At 32.2% G+C, this 16,064-nt stretch overlaps 1 protein-coding gene across 3 annotated transcripts in view; it reads right to left on the bottom strand.

Annotated features, from left to right (window-relative positions):
* Window positions 1–15,701, bottom strand: part of LOC145297707 (uncharacterized) — a 151,355-nt gene extending 135,654 nt beyond the window's left edge. For 2 of the 3 annotated variants that reach the window (XR_013870314.1, XM_080143928.1), the window contains exon 1: window positions 15,449–15,698. Coding sequence is in view for 2 of the 3 variants with exons in the window: in XM_080143928.1 (XP_080000054.1) it covers window positions 15,449–15,627 (179 nt within the window). In the remaining variant the exon portion in view is untranslated. Of the gene's footprint in view, window positions 1–15,448 lie in introns of all 3 variants that reach the window. The other variant, XM_080143910.1, reaches the window with a different exon arrangement.
* Between the last annotated feature and the right edge of the window lie 363 nt (window positions 15,702–16,064).

The raw sequence follows: 16,064 nt of genomic DNA, 5'->3' as shown, positions 1-16,064 counted from the left end.
ATAAATGGTAATGCGTATGTAACAAAATATACATATATATAACAAATTTACTGAATTTCCATTACTAACGATTACTATATTGTCCAATTGACTACTGCACTTTTAAACGCTTATCCTCGAGTGGCCTCTGGGCCTTGATAAGTGGTAATACCATCGAGTGGCCTCTGGGCCTTAATAAGTGGTTGTGCCTAAGTAACAAAAAATAGGTATATTACAAATATCCCGCATTTCTATTACAACCGACTACTACGGTGCACTTTTCAATCCTTATCCTCGAGTGGCCTGTGGGCTTTGATAAGTGGTAATGCGTATTTAACAAAATATTAATATATATATAACAAATTTACTGAATTTCCATTACTAACAATTACTATATTTTGTCCAATTGACTACTGCACTTTTCAACACTTATCCTCTAGTGGCCTCTGGGCCTTGATAAGTGGTAATGCCTATCTAAACAAAATATAAATATATATATAACAAATTTCCCGACTTTCCATTACTAACGATTACTATGTTGTCCAATTAACTACTGCCATTTTCAACCCTTATCCTCGGGTGGCCTCTGGGCCTTATTGTCCAATTGACTACTGTGCACATTTAACTCTTATCCTCGAGATGTATCTGGGCCTTGATAAGTGGAAATGCCTAAGTAACAAAAAAATAGATATATAACAAATTTCCCAAATTTGACTACTGTGCACTTTTCAACTCTTATCCTCGAGTGGCCTCTGGGCCTTGATAAGTGGTCATATATATTTTTTACAAAATAAAAAAAAAGGTTGGAGTCGCTGAATAACTCATCCTCCCGTTAAAGCGGTTCCATCCTCTTTCCCCAATTTGACTACTGTGCACTTTTCAACTCTCGTCCTCGAGTGGACTATGGGCCTTGATAAGTGGTAATACATATTTTATGAAAAATATATATATATATATATATATATATATATATAACAAAATAGGTTGGAGTTGCTGAATAACTCATCCTCCTGTTAAAGCGGTTCCATCCTCTTTCCCAAATTTGACTACTGTGGACTTTTTAACTCTCATCCTCGAGTGGCCTATGGGCCTTGATAAGTGGTAATACATATTTTTTTATAAATATATATATATATATACCAAAACAGGTGTGAGTCGCTGAATAATTCATCCTTCTATTAAAGCGATTAAATCCTCTTTCCCAAATTTGACTACTGTGCACTTTTAAACTCTCATCCTCGTGTGGCCTATGGGCCTTGATAAGTGGTAATATATAGTTTGTACAAAATATATATATATATATATATATATATATATATATAACAAAATAGGTTGGAGTCGCTGAATCACTCATCCTCCCGTTAAAGCGGTTCCATCCTCTTTCCCGAATTTGACTAATGTGCACTTTTCAACTCTTATCCTCGAGTAGCCTATGGGCCTTGATAAGTGGTAATATATTTTTGTTATAAATATATATATATATATATATATATATATATATAAAAAATAGGTTGGAGTCGCTGAATAACTCATCCTCCCGTTAAAGCGGTTCCATCCTCTTTCCCGAATTTTACTACTATGCACTTTTCAACTCTCATCCTCGAGTGGCCTATTGTCCTTGATAAGTGGTAATATATATTTTTTAATAAAAGTATATATATATATATATATATAAAAAAATAGGTTGGAGTTGCTGAATAACTCATCCTCCCGTTAAAGCGGTTCCATCCTCTTTACCGTATTTTTTATACAGTGCACTATTCAACTCTCATCCTCGAGTGGCCTATTGTCCTTGATAAGTGGTAATATATATTTTTTAATAAATATAGATATAAATATATATATAAAAAAACAGGTTGGAGTCGCTGAATAACTCATCCTCCCGTGAAAGCGGTTCCATCCTCTTTCCCGAATTTGACTACTGTGCACTTTTCAACTCTAATCCTCGAGTGTCCTATGGGCCTTGATAAGTAGTAATATATATTTTTTACAAAAATATATACATACATATATATAACAAAATAGGTTGGAGTCACTGAATAATTCATCCTCCTCTTAAAGCGGTTCCATCATCTTTGCCGAATTTGACTACTGTGCACTTTTAAACTCTCATCCTCGTGTGGCCTATGGGCCTTGATAAGTGGTAATATATATTTAAAAATAAATATAGATATAAATATATATATACCAAAATAGGTTGGAGTCGCTGAATAACTCATCCTCCCGTTAAAGCGGTTCCATCCTCTTTCCCAGATTTGACTGCTGTGCACTTTTCAACTCTAATCCTCGAGTGTCCTATGGGCCTTGATAAGTAGTAATATATATTTTTTACAAAAATATATACATACATATATGTAACAAAATAGGTTGGAGTCACTGAATAATTCATCCTCCTCTTAAAGCGGTTCCGTCATCTTTGCCGAATTTGACTACTGTGCACTTTTAAACTTTCATCCTCGAGTGGCCTATAGGCCTTGATAAGTGGTAATAGTTTGTACAATAGTTTGTACAATATATATATCTATATATATATATTACAAAATAGGTAAGAGAGAGAGAAGAGGGTGAGAGAGAGAGAAGAGAAAGAGGTAGAGAGAGAAGAGGGTGAGAGAGAGCAGAGAAGAGGGTGAGAGAGAGCAGAGAAAGAGGGTGAGAGAGAAAGAGGGTGAGAGAAGTGAAAGAGGTAGAGAGAGAAGAGGGTAAGAGAGAAAGAGGGTGAGAGAGAGAAGAGGGTGAGAGAGAGAGAGGTAGTGAGAGAGAGAGATAAGAGAAAGAGGTAGAGAGAGAGAGAAGAGGGTAAGACAGAGAGAGAGAGGGGTAGTGAGAGAGAGAGATAAGAGAAAGAGGTAGAGAGAGAGAGAGAAGAGGGTGAGGGAGAAAGAAGAGGGTGAGAGAGAGCAGAGGGAGAGAGAGAGAAGAGAAATAGGTAGAGAGAGAGAGATGAAGGTGAGAGAGAGCAGGGAAAGAGGGTGATAGAGAAGAGAAAGAGGTAGAGAGAGAGAGAGAGAAGGGTGAGAGAGAGCAGAAAAAGAGGGTGAGAGAGAGAGAAAGAGGGTCAGAGAGAGAGAGAAGAGAAAAAGGTGTACACAGAGAGTGAGAGAGAGAAGAGGGTAAGAGAGAGAGAGAAGAGGTTGAGAGAGAGAGAGAGATAAGAGAAAGAGGTAGAGAGAGAGAAGCGGGTGAGAGAGAGAAGAGGGTGCGAGAGAGAAGAGAAAGAGGTAGAGAGAGAGAAGCGGGTGAGAGAGAGAGAAGAGGGTGCGAGAGAGAAGAGAAAAAGGTAGAGAGAGAGAAGAGGGTGAGAGAGAGAGAAAGAGGATGAGAGAGAGAAGAGAAAGAGAGAGAGAGAAGAGGGTGATAGAGAAAGAGAGTGAGAGAGAGAAGAGAAAGAGAGAGAGAGAGAGAGAAAGAGGGTGAGAGAAGAGGGTAAATGTGCATCTTTTTTTATAGTAGGTAATGCTTGGGAGACTGTGCACATTGCCTCCTCCCCCCTCCCCCCTATAAACGCGGTTCCATTCATAAGAAAACAAACTCGTATAAAAGTAATTTTCGTGTATTTAAGCGGCCTTATACTGATAGCCACCCCTCCCCCTTCCAGTTTAACAGAGTTAGGAGGTAAAAACAAAATGGCTAAAGCCTTGTTTACATGGTAAACTATAGCAAAGAGCATAGTCATCTTTCTTCGCCGGTAAAAAACTTCAAGCAAAAATAAAAACATTTTCCCTACGTCAATTTTTATGTAATTTTGGGATTCTTCTTTTTGAAGTGCGATAAATCCGTTGGTAATAACGGTTCGACTCTTAAACTAATATTTAACTGTGTTATAGTATCAATGATACTCCTCGCAGGCAGCTTTAATGTACGTCAGAGGCTCAGCGTAGCCGACATTTTACTGAGCTGACGTCACGTCACGTGACAGCTAATGAATAATGTTAAAATGACAGGTTTTTTGGGGGGCCCCCCTGGGAGAAAAATGATCAGTTAACCCCCTTCTAGTTGTCCGTTTGACGTGAAATTTCGATATTTGTCATCCGGGTGATCAAGGTGCAATATGCTACCTAATTTGTCAACTTTGGTTGTGTCTGTCAAAAGTTTTAGCGTTACAAACAAACATACATACATACATACATACACACCGATTTTTGCCTTTTATATATATAGACTAGCAGGGCTACCCGGCGTTGCTCGGGACCGTATAAACAATGAAAAAACAAAAGCAGATATTGAATATATGTTTTATTCTTAGGGGAGAGGAATCTTTCATCTCTATGTATTATTTGTTTTATCTACCCTAGGACTGGTATTGTTCATGTTTTATCCCTAGTGTAGGTAATTTACAGCATGTACATGAAATTGTTTTACCTTAGGGAGAAGAGAACAGGTAATATACAACATAATGTGTCTATATTACATCCCTGGCAACGCCTAGAAACCAGCTAGAACATGTATTTCAGTCAATCTTTATTACATCTTGGGCTATGCCGGGAAACCAGCTAATCTCTATTTAGTGACTTGACCACCAAAATACCTCCCTAAGTGTGTCCTTTCTTTTGAACTTATTAGATATAGGTATCTAGAAATGTGTGTGAAATTTTGTTGAATGCATTGTTCACTATGATTTTCTTATTGTTCTACACAATATCAACTGTAGCGAAATAAAACAGTAAACTTAGTGTAGTGTTAGAATAAAGAGCAAAGGAAAAAATTAGAATCATATTCTGTAATTACAAATCTAAATTTGCTAGCGTGTACCAGTATTTGCCAGGTTGTGGAAATTTGGAATTTATAACATATGTAGTGGCCTTTTCCTAGATACCTATTTTTATAATTGTTTCAGTACATTGCTACAAAATGTGACATTTGTTGGCGTTTGTAAAAAAAATCATGAATGTGCTTATATTCCAAAAAAGAAAATATCAGTGCACAGTATTGAAAGTGTTTGAGATTCAAAAGTCTGTAACATTTCTACTAACTTCATAAGATGTCATGTGAGAAACTTAATTGAATATCAAGACATTATCTGAAGCGTTTTTATTTTGGTGTAACGTATGTGTTTACAGTGAACCTTAACTTTTAATAAACAGATTGGTATGCAATGACATAGGCTAGGAATCTTAGACAAAATATATATAAATTGGAAAAATGTGTGAACAAATGAAAAAAAAATGATCCGCTCTACTTGATGACATCAAGCACAGTAATATTTTAGTGAAGAAAATATGAAATTGATGTTCAGTGATTAGTTTGGATGAATGAGAAAATGTAATTGTATGATGCATAAAAAATAACTCATTTGCTGTATTTGATATTAAGCCGCAAAAAAATAGTGATTTGAATATTTAGGAAAACATCAAATCAGATTATGTAAAAAAAAAAGATGAAATTAGAAAATATATATTTTCTGTTTATGAGTTTTGCCAATTAAAATTTTGTGGCAGAAATTGGGTGATTACCATGCAATTTTATTTTGGTAAAATTCTTAAATTATTTCAATGTTTATTATAAGTTCTTATTAGTGACTTGTTATCATCAAAATCCGCCCCAAAGAGTGTCCTTTCTTTTATTAGGTATCAGAATAGGTATCCAGATTTCTACTTCTATACAAATATGATATTGTAGTACAGTAAATGTCAAATTGTTTTTCAAGTATTAGTTTGTAACGTTTGTACTGACTTCATCAGATGTCATGTAAGAAACTGAATTCTATGTAAGAAGACTTTATCTGAAGTGTTTTTATTTTGGTATATCATGTGTGATTACACTGTAGTAATTGCGCTGAAAGCATGTTAATTACAAATGACAAAAGTTAAATCAATTTCTGATTCAGCTACACAATATAAACTAAAGGAAATCAAATTTGCAAAATAAAAGCAATATGTAGTTATGGGTTAGTTTGGAGTTAGAATAAAAAGCCAACAAAACAGTTAGTTTGTATTGTGTAGATTGGTCATTTCTGATAGTATTGAGAGTCGTCAATGAAAATCTTAATTTCTGACAAAATACTGAATGTTTCTTGGATACCCATTCGTAAAAAGTACCTTTTTTGGAAAAAAAAAAAAAAAAAAACACTCCCCGGATCACCTTCACCACCTTAAAAAAAAACAACTTTATTCTTCAAAAAATGTGCACATTGTTAGTGTAAAAAACAGATTCGCACCACTTGATGAAATCAAGCATAGTAATATTTTAGTAAAGAAAATATGAAATTGATTTTCAATAATTAGTTTGAATGAATATCAGAAAATGTAATTGTTTGATGCATAAGAAAGAACTCATCTGCTGAATTTGATATTAAGCAGCAAAATATTTCAAAACATAAAAGTGTGAAACATAACATGAATACTCTCCATTGTCACTTGAAAACATTGGTCTTGGTAGGCAGTTTATTAGATGGTGAAATAGTGGTCTTGGTATGGTGTGCTTAATATTATTGTATGCAAAATGTAAAAACACAAAAGAGGGTACAATCAATATTGAAAAAGTAACATCTGTCACAGAAAATAGTAATTTATAAATATCAAAAGAAATATTATTCTGTACTTAAAATGTTAAACTTACTGTTAACAATAATTTAAAATGGTGATCAGGATGAGTCCAACAACTTAGTCCTTGAGCTTTCTTATTGGTCATAGTAAAAAGAAATTGTAGTCTTTCAAGTTTGTTGGTCGCATTGGGATTCTTGGAATGTATCAACAGATTCCTGCATATGAATCTTTGTTAATTCCACACAATACAAAATATATATACAAAACAAAGTAAAGCAAAGTATAGGGTTAGTTGTGTCCTCTAATTATCAACCAAGTATATGTATTGATAAAAAGATAAAAGCAATTGAAATGTTTATTACAATGTATCAATATTAAATTTTTATCATGAACAAAAAATCGAAATAATGATAGATATTTTGTGCTTATACGAAACTGGAATCAAGGATTGTCACCTGTGATTTTATATATGTCAATAGTGCATGCCACTACAAATGATATTAGCCAAATTAAGTTTTGTTTATTTCACCCATTATAAAATATATACACAAAATGCAGTAAACAAAGTTTAGGTTTAGTTAATGATAAGTTTAGGTTCGAGAAATAAGCAAAGAAAAGAAAAAAAGATACATTTGTTTATAGTGTGTAAATTGTAAGTTTGTAAATATTTAAAACTATCCACACTGGTATGTGGAAATTCTAGATACCTATTGTTATAAAGTTCCAATTCATGTTTGATATATCACTCTACATGTTCCCTGTTGCACCCCAAAGATGTAAATGATTATCGAGAAAGTGAAATGAAACAGTATTTGAAATAAAATAGAAACAAATGCTGATGTTTACTATATAAAACACTGTGTTCAATGGAATTGAGCCTTATACAATATTGGTGGAATAAAAAAATCCATTTTTTTAATTCAATTTAAGAAATGAGCAAAAATTTGATATTTAAAATATTTGGCATGAAGAAAAAGAAATATAAGATAAAAGGTGATAAAGCAGTAAGAATCATATGCTGAATTCAATTAAAAACAAATATGATTGTCAAAGAAATATCATGAAAATTTTGTAAGTGAAAAAAATTATTTTTTGATATATTTGGTTTCGAAGTATTAAGAAACATGTACAACTTCATTTTAAAGACAAAACGAAAACTGTACTAATGATAATGACAATGGTGAAAGGAAATTGGAAAAAAATGTATCAGAGGTAAAATGTTGGTCACATATACGTTTGTGTGGTATGCATGAAACACGTGTAGAAAATTATATTTTCTGATGCTGAAAGTAAGAAGAGAAACATTGTTAAAAAATGATCTAAAAGGCAATAGTAAAATCCTCATTTTTAGTGTGGGATATGTTGTTTGTTTCAATTGAGAAAGGAAACTTTAATTTATACAATTTGATGTTATAGATCACAAGTTTTATTACAATAAACATTGTGTTCTTTAATTATCAACCAAGTATATTTATTGATAAAAAGAGAATGTAATGGACATGTTTATTATAATTTATCAATATTAAATTGTTATCATGAAAAACCAATGGAAAGCGTGAATGTTATTTGGTGTTTTTAAAAAACAGCTACCAATGATTGTAACCAGTGATATTTGTGTATGCTAACAGTGCAAATGTGGTGGTGAAATGAATTTTTGTTTATTCTTCACAATATAATATATATACACAAAACTAAAACATAATTTACGGTTAGTTAATGATAAGTTTAGGTTAGAGAATTAAGCAAAATTATAGATACCTATTGTTATAAAGCACCAATTCATGTTTGGTATATCAATCTACATGTTCCTTGTAGCACCCCAGAGGGGTAAATGAGTGTCAACAAAATGAAATAAAACATAGTATTTGAAATCAAATGAAAAAGTGCTTGAAAAGTGAAATATGCTGATGTTTACTATCTAAAACATTGCGTTCAATGCAATTGAAACTTATACTATATTGGTGGACTAAGAATTAAAGAAATAAAATTTCAGAAATTAGCAAAAAATTGATATATAAAATATTTGGCATGAAGAAAAACAAATATAAGACAAAAGGGGAAAAAGCAGTAACAATCATGTGCTGAAGTTCATTGAAAATAAATCGTTTGTCAAAGAAATATAATGAAAATTCTCAGAGTGAAAAAAAAATGGGATTTTTACAAATCTGGTTTCCAAGTAATAGGAAACATGTACAGCTTCATTTTAACGACAAAATGTAAACTGTAGTAATGGTAATGAGAATGTTGAAGGAAATTGGCAAAAAATTGTTAGTCAAATGTTGATCAAATATTATAAGTTTGTGTGATATGCATGAAACGTTTAGAATATGATCTGCTCTCATGCTGAAAGCAAGTAGAGAAACATTGTGAAAAAATGATGTAAAGCTAAGCTAAGCAAACGACCAGTGAATGGAAATGTTTATTATAATGTATCAAGATGAACATATTATCATGAAAAAGCAAATCGAAATAGTGATAGTTATTTGGTGCTTATACGAAACAGGTATCAAGTATTGTCACCAGTGATTTTATTGATGTTAAAAGTGCATGTCACTAAAAATAATGATGGTAGCGAAATTAAGTTTTGTTAATTCTACCCAATATAAAATATATACGCAAAACAAAGTAAACAAAGTTACGGGTTAGTTAATGATAAGTTTAGGTTCGAGAAATAAGCAAAGGAAAAGAAAAAAAAGGTACATGTGTTTATATTGTGTAAAATGTTAGTCTGTAAATATTTCAAACTATCAACACTGGTATGTGTAAATCCTAGATACCTATTGTCATAAAGTACCACTTCTTGTTTGATATATCACTCTACATGTTCCCTGCAGCATCCCAGAGAGTTAAATGAGTGTCCACAAAATGAAATAAAACATAGTACTGGAAATAAAATAAAATAAGAATATGTCTGAAAAGAAATAAATGCTGTTTACTATATAAAAAGTTGTTTTCAAGTGTCAAATGGAATTGAATCTTATACAATGTTGGTGGATTATGAAATTGCATGAATGAAATAACATTGGAGAAATAAGAAAAAAGTTTATATATACAATATTTACAAATGTAAGATAAAAGGTGAAGAAGGGCCAAATCCGAGATCTATAAATCGTAAATTTTCAAAGTGAAAACAGTTTTTTTTTTTTTTTTTTAGATCTGCTTTCCAAGTAATAGTAACCATGTACAGCTTCATTTTAAATGAAAACTGTACTAATGATAATGTTCATGGTGAAAGGAAATTGGAAAAAAATTAAAAATGTCAGAGGTAAAATGTTTGTGTGGTATGCATGAAACACGTGTAGAAAATGATCTCATGCTGAAAGTAAGAGAAACATAGCTAAAAAATTATGTAAACGCAATAGTAAAATCCTCATTTTTAGGAACATAGTGTGGGGTATGTTGTTTGTTTCAATTGAGAAAGGAAAGTTTAATTTTTAGAATTGGATGTTATAGATCACAAGTTTTATTACAATAAACATTGTGTTCTCTAATTATCAACCAAGTATATTTATTGATAAAAAAAGAAAAGTAATGGACATGTTTATTATAATTTATCAATATTAAATTGTTATCATGAAAAACCAATGGAAAGCGTGTTGGTTATTTCGTGTTCATAAGAAAAAACATCATGGGTTGTCACCAGTGATTTTATGTATGCTAACATTTCGCTGCAAATGTGGTAGCTAAATGTCTTTTTGGTTATTCTACACAAAATAAAATATATACACAAAACAAAGTAAAAGAAATGTCAGGGTTAGTTAATGATAAGCTTAGTACCAAGAAATAAGCACAGAATAAGGAAAAGAAAGATACATTTGTTGATATTGTGTCGATTGGTGAATTTGTTGGTTCATTTTGTTTTATGACATATCAACACTATATCAGGTTATTTCATGCCCAATCTAGTGACATTTTTTTTTCCTAGAATATATTTGTTTATTTAATGTTGGTTTCTATTTAACTCATAATTGGGACCCTAACAGGTACTACTACTCCAGATCAGAGTGGACCTGGTAGCAATAGCAATTAAATGGTGGCTTCACACTTCACAAAGCCCCATGTTTGGATACAGTTTATGGTCATATCCAGGACCTGGTGAATTTGTAAATAATTGAAACGATCAACACTGGCGAGTTAGAATTCTACATACCTATTGTTATAAAGTACCAATTTATGTTTTACATATCACTCCACAACGTTGCTGCAGAATCCAGACAGTTGAAAGAGTCTCAAGAAACTGAAAAGATATTTAGTACTCTTAAATAAAATAACATGCATAAAGAAATCCTAATATAAGACAATAGATGAAAAAGCAATAAAAATTTTGTGTGGAATCAAGTGAAAACAGTTTCTTTGTCAAAGAAATTGCATGAAGATTCTCAGAGACTTTTCCTTCCTCGTTCCCTTCCCTTTTGGTGGACGGAAACTTTCACAGTGGCTCAGAAGGTGGGCTGAGCACACTTCCTACAAAGGTGGGATGGGTAAATTTCTTTTTCATTTGGTTGCCTGGAGGACAGGCTTAGGCGCCCCCCCCAAAAAAAAGGGTTGGAGCCAGGGAACTTCTCCTCCCAGAAGGGGGAGGGGGGCCCGGGAAGGCTTCTCTTCCCATATTTTTTGTTTTGTGTAAGGTTGATCTCTTTCCAAAGGGAGTAAGAGGATATCCCTCTCTTAGGAGGAGACCGAAGGCTCCCTGGGCCTCCCATCCTCCTTCTGAGAGAAGTTCCCCGGCTTCCACATTCATTGCTCAGCCCGCCGTCCAGGCAATCAGAGTCTGATTGTCTGCCGTATATAAAAAGGCGATTTTAGCTTGTCAGGCGGTATGCTCTGCGTAGACCATTTTTCTTCCACCTGTTGACCTTCCCTCCCTGTCATACAATACGCTTAAACAGGATATTTTAATTTATGCAGATTCCATATAGACTTTTAGTTTCCCAGGGTGTATACCCTCCGTTGACCATTTATGTTTAAGAGTTTTCCTTGCCCCTTCTCTGCCCCAGAATGGGAAGGGAGCTCTTTCCCACTGTATGGGGGGGGGCGGCTTTCTTTTATGGTTATGTGGGGAGCCTTACCTTTACCCCCCTTAAGGTGGTAGGTCTTTTTTGTAAAATTGTTAGTCAAATGTTGATCAAATATTATAAGTTTTTGTGATATGCATGAAACATGTGCAGAATATGATCTGCTCACATGCTGAAAGCAAGTAGAGAAACATTGTGAAAAAATGATGTAAACCTAAGCTAATCAAACGACCAGTCAATGGAAATGTTTATTATAATGTATCAACAATAACACATTATCATAGTTATTTGGTGCTTATACGAAACAGGTATCAGGGATTGTCACCAGTGATTTTATTTATGTTAACAGTGCATGTCACTACAAAGAATGATGGTAGCGAAATTAAGTTTTGTTTATTCTACCTAATATAAAGTATATACACAAAACAAAGTAAACATCTGCTGAATTTGATATTAAGCAGCAAAATATTTCAAAACATAAAAATGTGAAACATAACATGAATACTCTCCATTGTCACTTGAAAACATTGGTCTTGGTAGGCAGTTTATTAGATGCTCAAATAGTGGTCTTGGTATGGTGTGCTTAATATTATTGTATGCAAAATTTAAAAACACAAAAGAGGGTACAATCAATATTGAAAAAGTAACATCTGTCACAGAAAATAGTAATTTATAAATATCAAAAGGAATATTATTCTGTACTTAAAATGTTAAACTTACTGTTAACAATAATTTAAAATGGTGATCAGGATGAGTCCAACAACTTAGTCCTTGAGCTTTCTTATTGGTCATAGTAAAAAGAAATTGTAGTCTTTCAAGTTTGTTGGTCGCATTGGGATTCTTGGAATGTATCAACAGATTCCTGCATATGAATCTTTGTTAATTTCACACAATACAAAATATATATACAAAACAAAGTAAAGCATAGTATAGGGTTAGTTGTGTCCTCTAATTATCAACCAACTATTGCTAAAAAGAGAAAAGCACTGGAAATGTTTCTTATAATGTATCAATATTGAATTGTTCTCATGAAACACAAATCGAAATAGTGATAGTTATTTGGCGCTTATAAGAAACAGGTATCAGGGATTTTGGTGTATCAGATGTTTTTACAGTGAACTTAACTTTCAAGAAACAAATTGGTATGCAATGACATAGGCTAAGAATCTTAGACAAAATATAATCAAATGAAAAAAAATGTTGAACACTTATAACTTTGTATGGACTCTCAAAAACATTTGTAAAAAATGTGTAAACAAATGTAAAAAAAAATGATCCGCTCTACTTGATGACATCAAGCATAGTAATATTTTAGTGAAGAAAATATGAAATTGATGTTCAGTGATTAGTTTGGATGAATGAGAAAATGTAATTGTTTGATGCATAAAAATAACTCATTTGCTGTATTTAATATTAAGCAGCAAAATATAGTGATTTGAATATTTAGGAAAACATCAAACCAGATTATGTAAAAAAAAAAGATGAAATTAGAAAATATATATTTTATGCTTATGAGTTTTGCCAATTAAAATTTTGTGGCAGAAATTGGGTGATTACCAAGTAATTTTATTTTGGTAAAATTCTTAAATTATTTCAATGTTTATTATAATTTCTAATTAGTGACTTGTTATCATCAAAATCCGCCCCAAAGAGTGTCCTTTCTTTTATTAGGTTTCAGAATAGGTATCCAGATTTCTACTTCTATACAAATGTGATATTGTAGTACAGTAAATGTCAAATTGTTTTTAAAGTATTAGTTTGTAACGTTTGTACTGACTTCATCAGATGTCATGTAAGGAACTGAATTCTATTTAAGACTTTATCTGAAGTGTTTTTATTTTGGTAGATCATGTGTGATTACACTGTAGTAATTGCGCTGATAGCATGTTAACTACAAATGACAAAAGATAAATCAATTTCTGATTCAGCTACACAATATAAACTAAAGGAAATCAAATTTGCAAAATAAAAGAAAAATGTAGTTATGGGTTAGTTTGGAGTTAGAATAAAAAGCCAACAAAACAGTTAGTTTATATTGTGTAGACTGTTTAATTAACTTTGTTCATTTCTGATAGTATTGAGAGTGGTCAATGAAAATCTTAATTTCTGACAAAATACTGTAATTTTCTTGGATACCCATTCGTAAAAAGTACCTTTTTTTGTGAAAAAAAAAACCACTCCCCAGATCACCTTCACCACCTAAAACACAAAAACAAAAATATCTTTATTCTTCAAATATTGTGGTTGACTGGAGGACGGGCTGAGCACTCCCAAAAAGGTAGGAGCCGGGGAACTTCTCCTCCCAGAAAGGGGGCCCGGGAAGGCTTCCCTGTCCCCATATTTTTTTTTTTTTTGTGTAAGGTTGATCTCTTTCGGAATGGAGTAAGCAGAACCGACAGGGGGGGGGGGTCAATCAACCATACAAAAGGATATCTATCTCTTAGTTGAAAGAGGGAAGGTCTCCCTGTCCTCCCATACCCCTTCTGAGAGAAGTTTCCCCAGCTCTCAGCTTTGGGGTGGGGGGGGGGTAGGAGGGCTTAGCCGGCCCTCAAGGCAAATAGTCTGACTGTCTGCCTTATATAAAAAGGCGATTTTAGCTGGTCAGGTGGTATGACCTGCATTGACTATTTTTCCTCCACCTGTTGACCTTCCTTAATATTTATTTGTAATAATAAACACATTATATTATTTTAAATATTAATATTTATTTTTAATAATAAACACATTTTATTCTACTTTAAATATTAATATTTATTTTTAATAATAAAAACAATTTTATTTGAATATTAATATGTATTTTTAATAATAAACTCATTTTTATTTTAATAATTATTTTTAATACTAACTCATTTTATTATTGTAAATGTTAATATTTATTTTTAATAATTATTGTTATTTAATAATAATATCTTCTATTTTTTTACTGTTTATGTCTAACTTTTATCGACTTTTTCTTTTTTAATAGCATATTCTTTAAATGAATAGAAAAATATAGAAAAATAATTTCCCAAATTTTAGACCCCGGTTATTTGGCTGATAGTCGATAAAAATGATTAAAAGAGAGATTCATGAACATTAACGTTGTCATATAAAAAGAAAATGCTAATAAGAAGTGTTTTTAATCAATGTAACATATTTATTCAACTCTGTCATATTCATATATTTGTTTGATGACAACTTTTTCGAATCTGTGTACAGTAAAAACGATATACTTACATAGGATTTTGAAAGCATTTAAACTGTCGAAGAGTTTTATTATAAATATAAGAGTTTAGTTTGTTGAACTTAATGGACTTTTTTGTTGTATCTATTAACTGTTTATTCTTTTTATCAAACAAAAAGAGAATTTTTATATTGACATGTGATGGACTGTTTTTCTAACATCGAAATTTTAAAATTAGTTTTATTTAAAAAAAAAAAAAAACTCGCCATTAGTGGACGGTCCAAAGACAAATATATAACAAATAAATGTTAGGAAAGGCAAGATAAGTTACTTTTCTATCCAACTGGATATATTTTTTGTGTTTTTATTCAATGTAACATATTTATTCAGCTCGAAAAACATACAGTGTTTACCGATGTATTCGAAAAATGCCACCAGTTGTTTACATAGCCATTTGCCGGAAGTGACGGTTTTTTTTTATATAAGTTTTATTCAAACAGGCTTTAAGTTCAAATTAATGGACTTTTTTTTATACTTCCAAAATAAACTATTACAGTCGTTTAAAACATAATAGAAGTATTATTTTATATTTTTTAAAAACAATGTTTACAAAATGTCTATGCGCGTTTCTTCCGGCCGGCTGCGAATAGCATAAATAAATAACTGTTGCCAGAATTTATCGCATTTTTATTTTTTAATAGCATTTTCTTAAAACGAATAGAAAAATAATTTCCCATGGAAAAAAAAAAAAGAAAATGCTATTAAATATAATAAAAATTACTGAGATAAAAATATAAAAAAATACGTACGTAACAACAAAAACACACCGAAGAAAGTGTGTGTGTGTGTGTGAGAGAGAGAGAGAGAGAGAGAGAGAGGGAGGGAGGGAAGAGGAAGCGGTGTATGTTGAATTTTGTTCCTTTTCGAAGCAGCACAAAAAGTAAGTGTTTCCATAGTAACCAAACCGTGACGTCACGTCACGTGACATGACTAAGCGTTTTTAAACGAATAGAAAAATAGAAAGAGGGTGATAGAGAAAGTGAGAGAGAGAGAGAGTAAGTGTGAGAGAGAGAGACGGTGTTGGTTTTACTCCCCCCCCCCTTCCAGCTTAAGAGGTATGAGGTCACGTGGTAATATACAAAATGGCTAATTATTTTACATTACATAAATATTACGATATTTTTATAATCGTCTAATATTTTGAAAGGTGAATTTTTTTATTCCCGTACATTTTTTCCTGGCATTTTTCGTTAAAACTCTTGTATAAATAATATTTTTAACCAGGTAATAACGATGGAAACATTGGCATAAAGTAAAAAAAAAGATATAACTGAGCCGAAGAGAAAAATGCAAAAGTATCGGAGAAAGATTTTTTTAATAACAATTGTTCGCCATTAGTGGACGTTGACGTCACGTCACGTGACA

This window comes from Euprymna scolopes, chromosome 2 (genome assembly GCF_053919585.1).
Source record: "Euprymna scolopes isolate OS-2025 chromosome 2, ASM5391958v1, whole genome shotgun sequence".
Lineage (NCBI taxonomy): Eukaryota > Metazoa > Mollusca > Cephalopoda > Sepiida > Sepiolidae > Euprymna > Euprymna scolopes.
Note: the sequence above shows the minus strand (reverse complement) of the source record. Positions and strands in the feature narration are given on the sequence as shown.